The sequence below is a fragment of the Ctenopharyngodon idella genome, chromosome 5 (assembly GCF_019924925.1).
Source record: "Ctenopharyngodon idella isolate HZGC_01 chromosome 5, HZGC01, whole genome shotgun sequence".
Classification (NCBI taxonomy): Eukaryota; Metazoa; Chordata; class Actinopteri; order Cypriniformes; family Xenocyprididae; genus Ctenopharyngodon; species Ctenopharyngodon idella.
In genome coordinates this window covers 32,413,039-32,433,637 of record NC_067224.1, presented here as the reverse complement: position 1 = coordinate 32,433,637, position 20,599 = coordinate 32,413,039, and the positions used below count along the sequence as shown (strand labels likewise).

Genomic DNA, 20,599 nt, shown 5'->3' with positions numbered 1-20,599 from the left:
TTCTCATTTGAGAAAAATATTGATATAATTACAGTACAAACCATTTTAAGAAACAAGGACGAATAGCTTTGCCTTGAGAATGCTTTTAAATGTTTCTATGGTAGTATAAAGCCCATTCTGTGAACTAATTGTGCGGTAAAGATGGAGTGTGGGAAAAGCGCAAGAATTCCGGGATGATTTTCTGATTTTTTTTCTTTTTTTTTTCTTCTTTGGATCGATAAGTTACTTAGTAGCCTCAGGTTTGTTGTGTTTTAACCTGTATTAGTTTCATGGGTGCATAACACACACAGTCGACTGAACTGACACGGCATTGGCATATTTAAGTGATATTATTTAGATATTTTTTGAAAAAAAAAAAAAAAAAAAAAAGACTTTAGTTAATTGTATTTCACATTGGGTTTTCCATTGATTTCCACCTGGCAGTTATTTGACGTAAGCTTTATTTAATTTTTTGCTCTTGCACCTAACCCAGATGGAATGAAAACGTGAAATGCATTTCGTAATTTGTTTAGCCAAATCATCCTTGAGGTTCAACATAGAACTGAGGATGCTGATGGGATCCTGCAAAAATGTGTGCCCAAGGGATTCATGGAATGATGCTTCTGCCCTGGATATTGACTGTCAACATCCATGACCTGTTTGACAGACCTGCTCGATAGTTGCTTATTAATACGGCTTGACATTACACACCATGACTGAATTGTTTACTAGGGCTGCAACGAACAACTGTTTTGATAAATGATTCAGTTCATTTAATCAGATTTTCCACAACTGTGCACTGCACATATTCTATTGTGTTCAAAAAATGTTTTAAAATAAAATAGTAATGGACCCTTCATACCAAGAAAGATATAGCTATAACGTGATAACTACATTGGCGTGCACACCTAGGACAATAACATTCTGTTTATTATAAGAGTGCATTGCAGCCATTTGGCACTTAAAATGCTTAAACTAATTAAAGTTAGGTGAATTCTGATCGGCTGTCAATGCTTTTATCACTCATCAGCTGTAATATATCGTTCTGAAAGTGATTACAACAATATTGTTACAGCTGTAGTGTGGACTTTCATATTCTCGTAGGATTAGAATGATTATTAAAAATGTGTAGTTACTATATAGTTATCATCTTTGGTGTGAGCAGGTCTTTACAATGTAAAGAGCACCAGAAGAGTTTTAGTATAAATACTGGTAGGTGGTAAAACACACACATTCTTTACTCTAAACATAGTAACACATTTCATGACATTCTCCTGTAAAAATATTGTTCATTTAAAAATATTATTCAATGTGTTGCATATACAGTATAGATAATTTAAAACCTTAATTTGATGCCTAACAAAGAATAGTGTTTTGATCCACATGATTGTTTCTTTGTTGTCGAGCTCTGTTTGATTGACATGACTATGAAGCTTTTTTTTAATAAGTTCAATGACAACAGCAACATTTTAGTTAGTTATTTGCTATCAAAACACACATCCAGTATAAAAATATAACAGAATTTTTATTTTGTTGCAAAAGCTTTCTATTTCAAATAAATGTTTTATTTTTTTTACTTTCAATTCTTCAATCCTGAATTCCACAAAAAATATTAAACTGTTTGCAACATTGATGATGCTAAGAAATGTTTTTTGAGCACCAAATCAGCAATATTAGAATGATCTAAAGGATCTCATGTGACAGAAGACTGAAAGTTCAGCTATGCCATCACTGGAATAAATTACATTTTAAAATATATTAAAATAAAAAAACAGTTTTTTAAAATTGGAATGATATTTCTCAATCTCAATATTACTTTTTTTACTGTATTTTTGATTAAATAAATGTAGCCTTGGTGTTCTTTTAAAAAAACATTAAAAAAGTAAGTTATGGCAGTCAACTCTCCACTAAAGATTATCGTTGGGTGGTTTTTTTTAGAGACCTGCTAAATGGTGCCCTTTATCTTAGTCCTTTAGAGCTGATATTAAAGAAACTGAAAATCAATTAAGTTAGGATATATTTGTCAAACTGATTATCAGTTGACTGCATTCAAAATGTGCTTGTTGTGACAACCTGGCAACATGAAATTATAAACTTCCTTATGACCTTCTTTCATTCAGTATAAAGTTGTTGCAGCCCTACAATTTACCCTCTTTCACCTTTCAAAGCTAACATACAACATTTCCAGATCTGCTGCAGTATTTTTACAATTCATATAATGTTTGGACAGGGGAGCTTGTTTATTATTCAGATGTCTTCTTGTCATTGTCTCTCTTGGTCCTTTTCTGATTTGATTTGCTTTCTTTCTGTGCTAGCAAACTGTAGGCTGCAATAACTCTGACTGATTGCTCTGTGATTAAGAGATGTCTGTGTGTAATAATTTGCATATATTGTGAATAGTAATCAGTAGGGTGCCTTTAATTATGTAGAATATGCAGATGTGTTAATTGGTAGGGGGGAACGGCCTGCTTTCTGTTTGTTTACTAACACTTTCTTGTCAGAAACTTCTCATTTCTACTGTCTCACCTCTCTTCTCCTCTCGAAACACTTTCCACACCTTATTCTATCTCTCCATTGCATTTCTCACTCTCTTCTTCTCACATTCTCGTTTTTTCTTCCTAGTATAGCAGCCTCACAGTGAGGATCAGGATCGTACTTTGTCCTTGACTCTCATTATTGGTCGTTCTCACTCTCATTCTTTCTTTTTCACTCTTTCTCGCTTTATGTCTCCCTTTCCTTTCGATGCCCTTGATGCCAACATGCTGTCTCCATGGTAACTGGTGCCTAAAGGAAAGTGAGTCTTGAGCCGCAAAAAATGTGACAGGTGCTTTCACAGAAAAAGGGTGTATAATGTGGGAGAATTAACGAGTGAGTGAATGTATAAAATGGTGGTGAAAGATCAATTTTTTTTTCTGCCTGTGATTTATTATAATGTCTTTCTCTTATTCTCTTTCATTTTCTTGTTAGGGATTTTTGAGTCGCAGGTTAAAGGGCTCAATAAAGCGGACTAAGAGTCAACCTAAACTGGACAGGAACAGCAGTTTTAGACACATCCTGCCAGGCTTCAGACCAGTGGACAACGACAGGTAAACATCAATTTTCTTTCTCATTCCAATCTTTTTTTGTATGTCTAATAAATGTACATGATGTTTCCAGTTGTTCTTGATAAGGTTTTTTTTTAATTTTTTTTTTAAATAAAATATTTTTAGCGCCTGAGATAACTAGAAAAAAATAAAGTGTCATTATGGAAATTTCCATGACTTTTTGAAAATCACACTTTACACAATTTAAATCACACTTTAAAATGACCTCATATACAGTAAGTAGGATTCCCAAGACTGTGGGAACCCTGGTTCTTGAATTAACAGTTAAAATAAGTTATATATAAAAATTAAAATAAGACATAGGTCTATGATTTTTAGCTGTTTTAGCTTGTTTTGTTTTATCTTATTTTTAGTCATTGTAAACCATTTTGCAGCTGTGAAGTGTGTGACTTGGAAGTGTGTTGAGGCTCTCTAGTGGGTTCTGGCCCCCTGTTTGAAAACCACTATTTTAAACTATAGCTAAAATTATCCAAAAAAAGGGACACATCAGCTTTAAAGGGATAGTTCACCCAAAAATGAAAATTCTGTCATCATTTTCTCCCCCTCAAGTTGTTCCAAACCTTTATGAATTTCTTTCTTCTGCTGAACACAAAAGTAGATATTTTGAAGAATATGGGTAACCAAACAGTTGATGGGCTCCTGTGACTACAATAGTATGGGGGAAAAAAACACTATGGAAGTCAATGGTGCCCATAAACAATTCTTCAAAATATCTTCTGACGTAGAACCCAGAAGCGCTGCACTGTGTGTACAACGTAAACAGTGAAGGAGACTGACATGGAAGAGAAGAAATTGTTGAATAAAGTCATTATTTTTGTTTGTTTTTTGCGCACAAAATGTATTCTCATTGCTTCTTAACATTAAGGTTGAACCACTGTAGTCACATGGACTATTTTAACAATGTCTTTACTATGTTTCTGGGCCTTGAAAATGGTAATTTTGTTGCAGTCTTTCGGAGGCCATATAGCTCATGAATTTCATCAAAAAATATCTTAGTTTGTGTTTCGAAGATGAACGAAGGTCTTACAGGTTTGGAGCGACATGAGGGTGAGTAATTAAAGGTGGGGTATCCATTTTTTCAACTACACTTTGGAAGTTAGTCGGGCCGATACCAACAACAAAAAAAAAACTGCAGAACGAGAGATGGGACACAATACAAAACAGCTCAAAAGAATATCACTGGAATGAAGGTTTATGACTAGGCAAGCGCGTTTGGACCCGCATTTATATTAGAAAAGCTGGAGAGAGCTAAGTGGGAAGGCCTGAAAACAGATGCAGAGGCTGCTTTGATTCCTTCTCATGTGAGTAACACTGGGTTTTGATTGTCTGGAGCTGCTTTGCTGTTGGCGACTAACACCAAACACTTGTTTGTATTTACTCTTGTGTACTGTACGTAAATTTTTTGTGCTTCCTTGTCGTTCGTTCATCGACTGAGCTTTATTTTTCGTCAAGCATTTTGTTGCGCATCAGCTGTGGTAAACAGACATCCACTCACATTGCGTGTGTAACAGAGTTTTGCAGTTAAACTACTGCACACTGCCGACTGCTAGAGAACGTGGTGTTTAGCGTCATTGGTAGTGCATTCGCCTTGCATGCCAGCAATGATCGGGCCGGGGTTCGAGACAGACTCGGAGCAGGGTGGTTAGGATTGGAGTGTGAGTTTTGGAGGCGGAGCAATGAAGAGAGGGGTGGGTTTGTTTGGGTTGATTTCAGATATCAACAGTGTTCAACAGCGAATTTGAGAAATCGCATACAGCATCTTTAATGACAGAATTTTCATTTTTGGTTGAACTAACCCTTTAAGCATTAGAATCCCATTATTTATCTTTTAGTCACTGACTGACTGGAGATCAGTTGTTACAGTCATGGTCATGGCTCCAAATGTTATTGGACACAACAGAAAGACAATTTTTTCAGACCTATTTTAAAGCTTTACTGGATGTGAGATGTACTGTATGAGCAGCTGAATATGGTGGATGAGTCTCAGTATGGATGCGTTTGCATGTGTTTGCATTCTGTGTGCTAATTCTTATGGTATAACACACATGTAAATGTGAGATTTTGCATTTCCTCCCTGTCTGTGCTGCATAATTTGCTGCACAGTGAACAATGACGTGTGTGTGTGTGGTCTGAAAGTTTGTGTGTGTCTGTTTGGCAGACTGGTTATTGAGGTCACTTTTGACATGCCTCTCTTGTCAGTGAAAACCGACAGAGCTTTGCAGTCCAATCTGTCATCTGCCTCTTTCTCGGAGATGCTCCTTCATGCATCTTCTCATTCCCTTATCCCATAAATATCCCTCACTTTAAACAGACTGCAGCTGTGCCCTGCTCTTGAGCTTTTGCTCATTTCTATGCAAATTTTGGTTCTGAAAGTTTCGCTGTACTTTATTTTACCATAAATTTGATACACTTACTATTATGCACACAATTTGTAGAACAATAACTGTTTTGGTAGTGGTACTAGAAGTAGACTGAAATGACAAATTTCAGGTTTAGCTGTTTATTCCTCTTTTCATTTCTAGTTTAAATCTTTAAAGTCGACATTAACTGAGGTATTGTGAAATGAGAGTCTGATATAAGACAATGTAAATCATAGAGAAGTCAGGCTTCCAGGCAAAGCTAAAATACATTGATTGAATTCTCAGTGTCCAATAAACAATTACATCGTTTTCCCCCCCAAGGCAAACAGCAGTCATAATAGACTGCCAGTAAAACACACTTTCCAGGCGGGACCCAAAATGAAGAGTTTGGAGCCTCTTGCCCAGTGAACATTTACCTTTGCTCCTATTTAACTATTTGGTGCTTTTAAATCCAGTGGATTCTACAGAACTCTACAAACATATTCATAATGTGGCATTACAGTCATTCTGTATATTTTTATTTGATAAAATATTTTGTTTATTAATATATGCAGATAAATTACACTGTCGGGGAAGCAGGCTTCCATTTAGTTTTAAAGTAGTCACCATTGGTTCTAACTAGGTTGACCTTAACCCAACCAGCCAGGTGATCAAACAGATTGAACTAGCTCGAAATCTAGAAATTTTAAATTAAATGAAAGGAAATTATTTTTTAATTAATTATTTTATTATAGTTAGTTACAGTAGTTGGATAGATTCCTTTTTTTATTTATTTATTTATCCTCAGTCAGGTCAACCCCAGTTTGTACTTTACCTGCGCTCAGCGTTGATTCTCTCATTAATCTGGGCATTAGCTGGCAGTTTCCCCAGTTTAGCTTTAGCCATTAGCCTAGACCCTAAGGATTCCCAGTCAGTCACAGCACTTGTTTTACCTTATATCAGCAGCTTTAACATCAGTCACTGCTCTAAACCCATGGCCTGAGCTGCTCATCCATTCTTTACACAAATGAGATTATATGTGCGGATGCTGCTAATCCCAAAAGCATCTCATTTGATTGGATTAAGTGTAGTAATTGTCTGTGCTTTCAGCATTGCTTGGCTGGAGCAGACTATGGATGGCTGTGCTTGTACAGATAGGGGATGAGTACTTTGGACTTCTGTGGGGCCAAATGGATTTTTGTTGAAATTCTGTGCCCGATGCCCCGGCTGATGTGAGTGCAGCTTTTTCGATCTGTGCTTGAGTGTTTGTGTGTGTATCTCTCTGTCTGTTCTGGATTATTACATTCATTTGGCTGAAAATGACCCTGTGTTACCAGACAGTCTGATTGTGGCTTCTATTAGAAAGAGTCAAACGCTCATAATAGAAAACAACTCTGCTGTTGAAAGTACTTAAGTTATGGGATGTACATATACAAAGGCAGATACATCTAAAAGGACATTTCATATAGTATGTCTTGAAACAAACAAACAAAAAAAAAAAAACACTCTATTTATTCAAAGAACCAGTGTTCTTTTTTTACACTTGCATTGCAAACAAGCAAAGACGGTCCAGACTGAATGCACCACTTTATTTAGTATAGAGGCGGATGGAGTTATGAGTTTTTACCAATGATCCAATGGAGATACAAGGTTTAGTCACAAGTTCTTTTTTAATACTTTTCATTAATTAAATATTTGCAAAACAGACCTAAAGGGTAACCAATAGTAATGATTTATGAAAAAAAAAAAAAAAAAAAAGACAAAGTATGGAGATAACAAGGTGATATGCAGTATCAATATATACTGTAATAAACATACTCATTTCTCTGTTGCATTGTTTATATATATATATATATATATATATATATATATAATATAAAGCCTATATAGATGAGGTTTTGTTTTATTAATTTCAGAATTCACCATTTTTGAACACTTTCTTTCTCTCTCTGATGTTCACCCATAATTCATTGAAACGTTTAGTTTGTACTGTTTGTCCTCTTGGCACAGATGGCACTTAGAGACTTAGGAAACATGATACCAGCCACAAGTTGAACCATTTACCAATAGACCAGGCTGTTCATTCTGGTGGATGGAGAAGAGGATTGTTCTTGTTCGTGTAAACTGGATTTCAAGTTAAATTCATATTAAATATAGACATTTTTGGGAGGATCTAGTGAATGCTGATTGTTTTTAAAGAGACCATTAATCTGCTATGTCTAATTTTAGGCCTCATTCACACAGTAGCAGAATACGGTTGTCAGTCTTGTATCTGAGTCCTTAATATGGTTACTTTCACACACAGTTCAGTTATTTATGGTGTGACAACGGCATTCTTTAACTGAACTCACACCCGTACACCCGAAAACACACGCTGTGTGAATGGAACCGGACTGGACAACTAATTGTCTGTCAGGAACTCTGTTGTAGAAGTTATAGTATATCTACATCTGTATCTGGTACACAAAACTATTTGAATATTCTTTTTTATTTTTTATTATTATTTACCGTGATATGTTCACTTTCAAAGCTAAAACTACAAGATTCAAGATAACTACAAAAAAGTATTTTGTTGAAGGAAAGTGTTGTGTATGTGCATGGTGGGTAGTATATACTTAAATGACAGAGAGTGTCACAAAAAGACATGGACAGAATTGGAACAAAACTTTTTTTTCTCCTTACACACATTCATAGACACACAAGTCTTTTCATAGACTCAAACTATCTTTAATAAACTTCCTAGACTGACATAGCTTTTTATTTGATGCTCTCAGATGACGCTCAAAGATTCTAATGACTTTACAGGGTCAGATCTAAATTAAAAGCATTTGAACATTTGTGTCAATTTTACCTCTGCTTGTTTTATTGTTCTCTCACGTATCCTCGTTTCACTCCCTCCTGAGCAGGAAAGAGGTGATGTTGTCAAGGAAACTGTCATATCGGGGAAAAAAATCTGAGCGTTGCTTTATTGCTCAGTAAATTTCATTTGGGTAAAACAGGAACTAATTCCTAAGGAAAGACTGAAGTATGAAAATTGAACTAGAGCCACTTTTAATCAAACTGTCAAGCTCAATATGTATGTTTTGTGAGGAGTGATTTTAATAAAGCCTCAAAGACGGCCGTTGAGTCTGCTTGGACAACAAAATCAGCTGTCTTTATTGAATGTGCAAGCAATAAACCTGCTTTAAAATAAGGAAGATGTTTTTGAAACTGAAATGTCTCCTGTTCTCACACAGTAGTAATGCATTGGATGAATTTTAAATGTGTTCTGTTCTGTAAGTGATGTTCTGTAATGTACTCGAATGGCTTCAATAAAGAGTTACTATAATTAATAATTATCATAATAAACAATGATTCAATTGAGGAATGAAACAAGTGACTGGCTGTATCTGAAATCAAATACCTATTTACTATATACTAGTATAATAAAATAAAACAGTATGTGACAATAGTATGTTCGAGTTTGCAGTATTCATAAAACAGTAGGCAAAAGTATCTGGAAGAACTATTTCATCCAGCGAGATTCTGAAGTGTGCATTCAATCGACACTTTACTATCCCATGAGGCCACGGTAGAGGATTATTGAATGGCAGTGAAGCTACGCAACTGAACCTGGCAGGTCATGTGACAATGACAACATGACAAATGTAGCATGTCCAGATTACATTAATACAAAACACATTCATACTATACAGATTATAGTTTTTTTTAAGAAAAGAACCTACTTTTTTTATTATTATTTCTGACACAGCCACTGTCTTTGTATGAGTCATTGAATCATTTACTCAACCAATTCATTCAGTTCGTCAAACTGAATCATTAAGGAACAAAACACAAAAGGTAATTCTTATTGGTTGGTTTTACCTTCAAGTGTAGCTATTTCAAATTATAAATTGCTGTTAGAACTATGCATTATAAATATAGGCCTAGTTTATATTATGTTATTTTAAACTATGCATTGCCTTTCAAAAGTTTTTGATCAGTAAGATTTTTTTTCTTTATTCAGAAAGGATGCAGTAAATTGATCAAAAGTGATAGTAAATCAGCATATTAAGATGATTTCTGAAGGGTCATGTGACACTGGAGGCTGGAATAATGGCTGCTGAAAATTCAGCTTTACCATCACTGGAATGAATTATATTTTAAACAAAATCATGTATTAATAAAAAAAAACGGTAACACTTTATTTTAGGGTATTTTAACTAGTTGCTTATTAGCATGCATATTACTAGAATATTGGCTATTTATTAGTAATCACTAAGCACATATTAATGCCTTATTCTGCATGACCTTATTCTACATTCTTAATCCTATCCAATACCTAAACTTAACAACTACCTTACTAACTATTAATAAGCAGTAAATTAGGAGTTTATTGTGGGAAAAGTCATAGTTAATAGTTTATATGTGTTCCTTATACTAAAGTGTTACCAAAAATCATATAATATATTAAAATAGAAAACTGACTTTTTAATTTAAGTTCACAATATTACATTTTTACAGTATTTTTAATTAAATAAATGCAGCCTTGGTGAGAATAAGAGACTTCTTTCGAAACGTATTAAAATATTTATTCGTACCAATCCCAAAACTTTGAATGATAAGTGTGTAGTCTTCACTCTCCAAACTGTTAGCTAAGAGTTGGAAAACTTTTTTTAGAGCAGGCTTAGACCTGCTGTGAACAGACTGTTTGCGTGCTGAAGATCTGGAAGATGACTGTTGACAAAGCCGGGGCTGCTTACGAAATTACCCGTTTTATTTAGTATTGGAGGAAATTTTGTTTTGGTTGATTATATGCTGTGTACCCTGTCACAGCCATCTGTGAGTATTGATTTGAGATGAAAGGGAGTCATCTGACTAACAAAAACACTCATATGAGATTCTTATTTTTGTGCATGTCTGGTTTTGTCTGTGGGAGAGAGTAAAACCATTTATATGAGCACACACAAACTCTGACAGAGAGATACATAGAGCAGAGGAAGTAGGACAGTGGAAAAATATGCAAGAAAAGGGAGGATGAGAGACTAAGAGAGCACAAGAGGGCAGTAGAGAGAGAGAGAAAGAGTGAATGGGGGGTGAAAAAAAGGGCTGAACGAGTGAACGAGAGAGAGAGAGAGAGATTTTTCTCCGCTCCGCCTTCCCCAGAAAACAACCGGCAGCGGTTGGGCTGCTCAGTGCTGACTGAGTGAGAGAGAGAAGCAGGGAGAGGGAAGCACTCGGCACCGGAAAAGATAAAAATGGAGCTGTGAGAACTGCCTAACAGATCCCTACACCTTCAGGTTTATCTCCTCGTTCTCTCCGTTGTGTGACTGCTGCGCTGAATTCACATGATGACTGGTGAGTGATCAGTCTGATTCCTGAGTCTTTGGCTCGGACTGTTTTCATGTTGTTCTCACAAATATAATGTGCTTATGCAAACTAGAAGTCACTCACACACACTCATATATTCATATGCTGTGATGTGGGACTGTTTTGTAATGTCTTTGTTTGTAATTGTTTCTAACAGTGTCTGTGATGGGGGATGTTGGTCACATTTAGATGTTCTGGGTCACTGGACTCATGTGGTTAAATTCTGATGCCATTTTAGTGGAGTCACTGTGGCCAGCAGCAACACATCTGCATTAGGATTTTTAAATAGCTGCATCTGATTAAATGAAGCTTTAATTTAAAGTTTATTTATGTGATGGAGGGTGTGTCATTCTTGTGGTAAATAAAATGATTCGTTGAGGACGATTCCTGTTCATCGCTGACTGTCTGTCACTTGTAGATGGGTTTTTTTTTTTTATGACCTGAGGTTATGAACTTATCTCAACCTGTCACATATTGTATGTGTGTGTCTGTAATTATATTTCAGTTGAACAGCTGATCTCATTCATGACACTGAGGCACACGTTACACCTGTGTTTCACAAGTTCACCACAATCTCCCTCCCTCCCTGGATTTACAGATTTAAAAATGTATTAATGATTAATTAACTTCCGCATGCCATGCAATTGTGAAATGTACGCAATTGAATATCATCTGTAGAAAGTGAAGTGGTTGTTTTGTTACATCACTGTGCTTTTTCTACCTAATCTGCCCCTAAAATTACTGTCATTGGTGGAACATAACTGACTGTTCTATGGTCATGGAAAACCTGGAAATATCAGGGAATTTTGAAGTTGTGTTTTCTAGGTATTGTACTTGTATGGGGTCAGATTTGCTTGCAAGCTAAAGTGATGTCCATTTGTGAGTGAATCATTCACCTGAGTCAGATCTTTCCAATGGATTTTTCTTAGTCAAAATCATTTTTGAACATCCTTATTCAATAATCGCAAATGACTCATGGAAAAGCCATTGACATTCACTGGTCAAACCTTGAATTCATTCAGTCATAATAATTTTTACTTCAAGTAAACTAGTTGATATAATATAATACAATATAATATAATAATTTATATATTTACCACAATTTGTTAATACAAAACATTTTGCTGTTTACATTGTGATTTGGTCCTATTATTTATTTATTTATTTATTTATTTATTTATACATTATATATATACAGTATATACACACACACACACACACACACACACACACACGTTATGTATTTTATGTTGTTTATATGAGCATATGTTATATAATTTATATATTTACTACAATTTGAAAACTTTCTACTATACACAGTTACTGTATACTTCAGTTGCATGATAAACACAGAGTTAAAACCAAATCAAAAAGAAATGCAAGAAATTTTCATTCAACTCAAGCCCTTTATGTGTTCCTGTAATAATACAGGAAAGTTCCTGTGTTATAGCAGAGAATGTATAAGGAAAGCCAAATTTATTTATTTTACAAACACCTCTAAACTGAGTAGAGAGAGAATGAGAGATGGTGTGAAAAAGGAGGAATGAGAGGAGAGTTTCTCCTCAGTACCAGCTGTTGTTCGACATCTCTTCAGCGGTGCTGGAACGGAAAATTAAAGACCGATAATGTTTGATTGGAGGATATAAAAAGACAATGAAAAAAAAAAACCCAGTGTAGTGCACAAAAAATGTATTCTAAACTTGCGATAGATACTGCAAATCAAGCCCATCTCTCTTTCCCCCTGCCTCGTTTTCTCTCAGTCGCTCTCTAATTGCACTGTCATGACCAATCTCTCTCGTCTATTGATTTGTTGTGCGCCGCTGAGGCGTGTCTACTCCTCTGGTCTCCTGGAACACGAGGAGGGTGGTATAGGGCATCTTGTCCTCAGGAGAGGGTCACCTCAGAATGCTCAACCTGACCTCAGGAGTGAATGCTGAATATAAACTTCCAATGGACGGAAAGGCTTCATGTTAAGTGGTGACATAGAAAGCCAGTTTATTTTGTCTGATCTGTGTAGCATGTAGGACACACTCAGAATGGAATGCTACCATATTTGTAAGTGTTATGCATCAAGATAAATACGGAGGAGTCTTATCGAGACATTTTAGAGCTGTTATTCCTGTCCTACGTGGCAGGAACTAATGCGGACAGGACTGACAAACAAGTTGAGGGAAAGAAATGGTGAGAAATGCCCACAGTTCAAAATCATCCATTATATATATATATATATATTTTTTTTTTTTCTTTCTGTAAGAAAACCTCCAGCAGGCGTTCTTTCCTGAAATGTCTGCTAGTTAAAACAATAAATAGTCGTCTTATCAATTGTCTAGCAGCAGCTTACATCAGATCTTACCAGAAAACTGCTCTTATCGCAATGCATTCATGTGCCGCTTTCTCATAGGTAGCTACAGTCCAAGAAACACATTTGCTGATTTACTTGTGTTGTGCTGACAGTAACTGGCAGATTGTCACAGTCCCCTCACATTGTGTCTTGTCCATTTAAGTGGCAACATGAATAAAATATGTTTGTGCTGTGAGTTAAGAGCTTTTCTCTACAGCTGTGCTGTTTCTCCAATGGTTTTTCTGAGACCCAGATTTTACAATGGACAAGTGGTGACCCAACACTGTGTCGAAGATGTCTGTCACTTCTGTACTTAAACATAAAAATAAACGTAACATTTATTAATATGACCATAAAATGTACTGGCACAGAAATATACAGATTGATTAGGAAATAAAAATTGCATTAATTATGCTTTGTAATGCACCTTATAATGCATTGTATGGTCTTATGAATAATTGTAAACACAGTTAATAGTTATGTTACGCCTTTAGAAAGTATAATGCATTAAAACATGACAAACAACCAATCTGCCAAATTTAACTTTGGTTACAATTATTTATGAATAGATAGAATGCATTATAATGAACATTAAGAATACCTTTATAATGAATTATACATAAAGGCTTGGTTACACTTTATTTTAGGGTCTTTTAACTAGTTGCTTATTAGCATGCATATTAATAGAATATTGGCTATTTATTAGTATTTATAAAGCACATATTAATGCCTTATTCTGCATGACCATATTCTACATTCTTAATCCTACCCAATACTTAAACTTAACAACTACCTTTACTAACTATAAATAAGCAGTAAATTAGGAGTTTATTGAGGGAAAAGTCGTAGTTAATAATTTATATGTGTTACCAAAGGCTTTAAGTAAAGTGCTACCAAAATATTTTCCATAATACCTTTACCATAATATCTTTTGAATTCATTGGTTTAAAGTTCTCAACTAAAACCTCTTCCCCCTCAGACAAAATATATATATAAAGAAACAAACAAAAAAAATAAATAAGGGTAGTTGTGACTTGATATTTCACAATGAGACTATTTCCTATTGTAAACTCTGAGAAATAAATTTTTAGTTTTTTTTTTATTTCCTTCCACTGAGGCAAAAATAGGCTTCCATGCTCAACAGTCAGTAATTCAAAGCACAAAACAAATTGTGTTTGGCAAAAGCCTTGTTGCTGCAAGCTAACTTGTATTCAGTGTAGTCTGTTTTGTTTTGTTTTTTACCTTGCATACTTTCTTCATGTTTTTAGGGGGATGAGGGCATGTGTCACAATCTGTCTATATGCTGGCATATGTGTAATTTGGCTAGTGTTTACCAAGTGGCAGATGAATATTTTGTGCCAAAATATCAACAATAGCAGATATGGGAGGCATTTCTTCTTTCTTTTTAAACATGTATATGCATATTTATTTTGCTACCCTAACTATGCACAATTATATGGTTAGTTGCACTTTATTATTTGCATTTAGCATCATTGTTTTTCACTGCAGTCTGTGAACAGACCTGTGACCCATTTTCGGACCCATCAGTTGAGATCCACTAATTTACAGTGCTGTTACATGAACTCATGCCACAAATGACCAGCTTCCAATGGAATATTCACTCCAGTTCATCAATAAACCAATAACTCTCACCTCTGGTAATGGATGTCTTTGCATGTAATGTCCTGTATGTAGATTTTCAGCCTGTCCCGGCATGTATATGAGCATGTGGATGTGTGTTTTCTCATGTTATCTTCTCTTTTGGCCTAGTGCGTGGGTAAGCGGCTTTTCCTGGCAGGTAGATAGAGGGATGGATGGATGGATGGATGGTAAAGGGAGGGGGGGAGTGAGGGATGAGAGATGAATAGATGGACGGACGGCATTGTTAATGGCCTGGCTTGGGCAGGGAAGCCAACTACGGTTATGTAATTTTTAAATCGCACATATGAAAGAGAGTGAGATAGAGGAGACAAATACAGATAAATGAAGCATGCTGTACAATTTTAACTCTTTTTCATATCTTAATCAGTTTCAGTTTAATGTATTTTATTGACATGGCAAGAAACTAAATCATTTTTATTTCCAAAGCAATAGCTTAGCTGTATGTAGAGGAAAAATGGTACTATTCGCAGTGGGTGAAAATGACACAGCTATTTGCACTCTAAAGGCCCGTTCACACCAAGAACATAACTATAAAGATAACTATATTAGCGTCCACATAAGCAGATGATATTTTTCTGTTTATTCTAAGCACGTGCTGCAGTTTTGTCATCTGCCACTTTAAATGCTTGAGCTCTTTAAAGCAGGATGGATTCTGATTGGCTGTCAATGTTTATCAGCTGGAAAAAAATTGTTCTGAAAATGAGTCCTATGATATCATTTCACTGTGCTGATTTGTTATAGTTGTGGTGTGGACTCTTCTGTTCTTTTATATTTAGAACGATTTTTAGAACTATATCTTTATTGTTATCACTATAGTTATCATCCTTGGTTTTAACGGGCCTTAATAATCTGGACGAACAAGACAAAAGTACAAATGCAATTTGGATGCCGGAAAAGTGGCCTGGACTATAGAGCATGTGCATTAGTTTTTGATATTGGAATCTAGATATTAAGATTATACATTGTTAATATTAAACATTTATAATAGTATGTTATTAAATAAATATTTTATAATAAATTATTTGTATAATATTAAATTATATACAGTTATTTTATATACAATGTTATATACTGTTTTATAATAATATGTTACACAATTTGAATTTTATTTAGTATGTTAGCATTTACACTAGCATTATCTATCACTATTTACACTAGTAAACGTGTGGTACAAAGGTACATTGTCAACTTTTAATAGTGTAGTGATTCAGAATAGTGCAGCATCCTTTTAAACAATGCTGTAAATTCTGAATGGTGAAATGTTTCCTGGATTCCGACTGGATTTCACCGAACACCGGTGAATGTGACCTTACCGTTATTGTAAAGGAAAGGATAATCTCACTCACAAATCTCAGATCACTCACTGTCCCTCATGTCTTCAGTGCTAGTCTGTCTTTTCTTCATGCTGTAGTTCATCAGAGCATTCTGCTGTCAAACACAGTGACAGTGAATGAATAGATACTGTGCACTTTGTATCACACAAACCTCACAAACCATGTATATCAATACACGGGCCTCTACAGAAGTCACTCTTCTGTCTTCATTCAAAAAAGCCAGATGGATGAAAAAAAATCCACCTCTTTGTCATGTCTGTTCTCTCAATAATTCCTGTTCTTGTTGAAGGTCAGTGAGGACTTTATGCTTCAACCTCATCACATCCTGCTTCTTCCTCCTTCTCTCTCCATTTCTCTCTCTTTCTCCTTTTTATGTTTTCATGAGCATGAAAGAGCTTGCCTGGAATGTTTCCTTTCCAAGGTTGCATGTTTGTGCATGTTCTTTGTTTTTATCCATAGAAAAAGTGTTTCAGAGAGAAGTGTTTTAGAAAAGAAACAAATTGTGCAAAAATAGCCTTTTGTGATTTCACATGAATTTGACACTGCATGCAAACACGTTTACACATTCACACACTTGAATGATTTATATGAACAAGAAAAAATAGTGACACTTTCATTTAAACATATTCAAACTACAGTCTTGTATTATTTTAACTTAACATTAACATACAAATGTAAAAAAGGAGACGGCTGTAATCAGATAAGTGATTCTTTATGTAGATTTTCTAGATGTAAATGAGCTTATAAGAGGATTTTCCAGTTTGTGTAGTTGTCCAAAGCATGAAGACCAGTGTCATAGATTTATGTTCCATAATCGCTTTTAGCTTGGCAAGTCATTGAGCACGTGTGTGTGTGTGTGTGTGTGTGTGTGTGTGTGTGTGTGTGTGTGTGTGTGTGTGTGTGTGTGTGTGTGTGTGTGTGTGTTTGTGTGTGTGTGTGCGTTTGAAACAAGGAAGTGGCCAGTCCAGAACAACCTTTAGTTAGCCTTTAACCAGATGCCCAGTAAACACCAAAGGCTCAACTGTTTGCTTGTGATAAGACAAAGGCGTGTGTGTGTGTGTGTGTGTGTGTGTGTGTGGTATTGCTTTATACAGACAGGATTTGTTCAGGCCAAGGCTAATTTGTTTGCCGTTTAGCACATTTAGCCCATTTCTCTTGAGAATGACTTGTCTTCCCTCAGTCTGTCATTGTGTTGAATTTTCCCAGCATCCTTCACTCTCTGTTTTCCATTCTGGCACCAACTGCATCTTTATTTCCTTTTTAAATGCATATGGAGAGGCTGGCATCCATTGCCTATGTGTTTTTCTGCCATGATATAACTGTGAAATTGTCCATTTGGCCCATGTGTTAATGTTAGATGCGAGGGCAGGAGATTGTGTATAAAGCATTTGCATGAAAGCTGAATCATATCCTCCTTCTTTCACTTATACATAAAATGAACTAAAAATGAAACGATAGAGAGGTCGGTTTTTCACTACCTAGTTATTCAAAATCCTGATGGAAATGTTGGTCTGATGCAGGAGGGTTAAATGGGGTCTGCGGCCGTTCTGCAGAGGATCCGCTAATTATTATTTGATCTCAAAATAATTGTGAAAAAATCCAAAGAATACATTCAAGAGACATAAAGTTAATAATACTAAGTTAATTTAAATTAATTTCAACCATGCCAAAAATAAATGTTTTACTGTCTATCTCACATTATAATGTACTGAGTTAAATGAATTAATGGCGTTGCATCATGACAAAATATGTCAATATTTGCTCTGATCTGTTTTCCACCAAGGGTTCCTTGGCCTGAAAAAGATTAGAGACCCTCAGGCTATTGTGTTAGTGCAAACTGAAACACCTGATTGTTATAAAACTAATATATAGCTAGTATTAGTTGATCTGTGTGTAAGCGTGTGAGACCCCTTTATAGTGCACGTCTGGATGACCTTTTGACTCCCTCTAACGTTATTTTGTCTTGCGGTGCTTTCCCCCCCTCTTGTTTCGCATATTTTAGTCCTGATGTCATGTCCTTTTTTGCTAGGCACACAATAATAGATCAGAGAATGTTTTGTGTCCTGGACCCTGCATCCTTCCTTTTACTTTCTATCACACATCTGTCTCTATAATAAAAAAAATTAAAAAAAAAAAATGGAAGAGTGGGTATACCCTTCCAAACAGGTACTCATATAGAAGTACATTTATTTTTTAAAATGTATTTTTCCTAAAGTGTTTTCTAGCTGATTACTGCGTGTATAGATCATTATCACATGTAATTTGTGTGCATATTTATAGCTAATAAATCATACTGTAGCTAATTAATTAGCTACATCATTTGGGCTATAACAACTGAACACTGTTAATGACCGATTTAATCTGAAAAATGTGTCTAATTAGAAACTACGGGCAATGAAAGAGTCACGGAAATGTTACACTGGAAAGTTAAAATGTCATGGAGTTTGATGTGGGAAAGGGAGCGCTATCTGTTTAAATGGGGCGTGTGAGTAAAGGAGGTGTGTTATCAGTTATCCCTCGGGAAGTTCCCTTTCCAGCACACAGTGCAGAAGCCAGAGATCCCGCATTATTTTCCCTCAAAGGTCCATGAAGCGATGCGCGAATTCAGATCGGAATCAGAGAAATGCGCAGACATAACAGTAGTGGCATAAGAACGGATTAGTAGAGCGGGGTTTCCTCGCGTTCAGTGTAAGTGAATCTATCTATTCTACATGCTTCAGATCTAAACTTGTTTTAAACACTCGCTTCAGCTGACATTTAATACTGATGTCCATTGTTATCATGTTTTATGAAATGAAATATGCGAATGGTTTTTAAATGAAATTTATCAAATGGTTTATAGCTCATTTTAACAACTGCATTTTTGTTTTCGTATCCTTTGTTTGCCTGGTTTTATATATATATATATAAAAAATAAGCAACCCTATCTTTAATGCGTAAAATGCGTTAAGGGGTGACTAGGAAAGAGTTAAATTTGAGCTTCTATAAAAAGTGCATCTATATAAACTGCTTATGTTCTGTAAAGAAAATACTTTGAAACCAGGCTGCAATCTTCCTTATCAAGCTGTAATATTGTATTGCTGCTGTAATTTGCTGTAAAACAGGTGCGCATGTGCGTGCGTTCTTCACGTGGTGAAGTGAACATGCGCTGTACACAGACTTTTACTTTCATTGAAATGTACTGTACAGTACAACAAACGCTCAAATTCGTGCATGTCATTCCATCCCCATTCAACTAAGAAAAAATATTAGCAATGTCTCTGACCTCAAACAAGTATTTTAGACAATCAAATATTAAAGGTTGGGGGAACCAAATGTGATATTTTAGGAATGAATCAATGAAAACCATGTTGATGAACCACTAATGTGAATATTGGGGTGGTTGCTCTGTCCTTGTTGTTTAGGGTCAGTGTTCAAATGTCTATTGATTGAACCGCTGCTCTCCCTTCATCACATGACCGTATGCAGTACAGAACAGATTTACTGCTTAGTGATTTATGAACTGTCTAAATGACAGCTATAAACAGGATAGATTTATCAAATGTTCTTTTTCATCTTTGCTAAATGTGATGATTTCCAGTGATCATTATGGGCTGTGCTCTTTTTTGGGGACTAAAATTGTACCTGTCGGCTAGTTGCCATGGAAACACTCACCTTTTCGTAGTTGCGGTCCATTCGCCAAACCCAAGCAACGAAAGAGCCTATAGTACATTGATCTCTCTTTCTCTCTCTGTCTCTCTCTCTCTCTCTCTCTCTCTAAATGGGAACAGTGGTGACAGCAAAGCCTCAGGCTGCATGATTAATCATATACTGCATTAATTGACAGTGATTTTGGCCATAGCAGTATTCAATGATTAAAGGCTGTTTTTAATGTATTCAGTGTCTTACGAAAGCTGCATCAAACCAGTTACTTCTGATGCATCTTGCTTTTTTGTGTCAATTGACATGGCTTATTGAACTGTGAACATGTTAAGTTTGTTTCAGTTGGATTTGTTTGGACATTGAGGTTTCATGGTTTGATAAAAAAAATACATTTGTTGTTTTTTTTGGTTTTTCTTAATTTTATTAGATTAAACTTCAGATTTTATATTATTGCATACACTATTATTAGTTCATTGAAACCTTTTAGCTTTTTTTTGTTATAACTTAGAAAAAATTGCGGTATATCCTACCACGTACTCTATTGTAGTCTGCTAATTACTCACTTTAATGAATAATGCAACCATATTTTTACATCAACAACCCTTATGCCCTTATCCCTGACCAATAACAGTTGTCAGTCTGTCAGCAGTGTCATCACTGTTATCAGTGACCTCACATAACTTATCTGTCATATAGAAATGTCTGAGTGTAGAGATGTGTACATGTGTGTCTATATGGTCCCATTTCAGTCTTCAGCCACCCTGCTAAATGTGTTTATGTGCTGGTGACCTTAACTTTTCATTTCTATGTGAGCTTCATACACCCACACTCCATGCATTTGAAAAGAGC

The 20,599-nt window shown here is 35.5% G+C and overlaps 1 protein-coding gene across 7 annotated transcripts in view; it reads left to right on the top strand.

The window, feature by feature from the left end:
- Positions 1–20,599, top strand: part of LOC127512366 (disabled homolog 2-interacting protein-like) — a 142,166-nt gene that overhangs the window by 74,578 nt on the left and 46,989 nt on the right. For 5 of the 7 annotated variants that reach the window (XM_051893195.1, XM_051893196.1, XM_051893198.1 and 2 more), the window contains one exon: positions 2,947–3,065. In XM_051893195.1, coding sequence (XP_051749155.1) covers positions 2,947–3,065 — 119 coding nt within the window. Of the gene's footprint in view, positions 1–2,946; positions 3,066–10,559; positions 10,760–18,649; positions 18,797–20,599 lie in introns of those variants that run through there. The other 2 variants (XM_051893200.1, XM_051893201.1) reach the window with 2 other exon arrangements.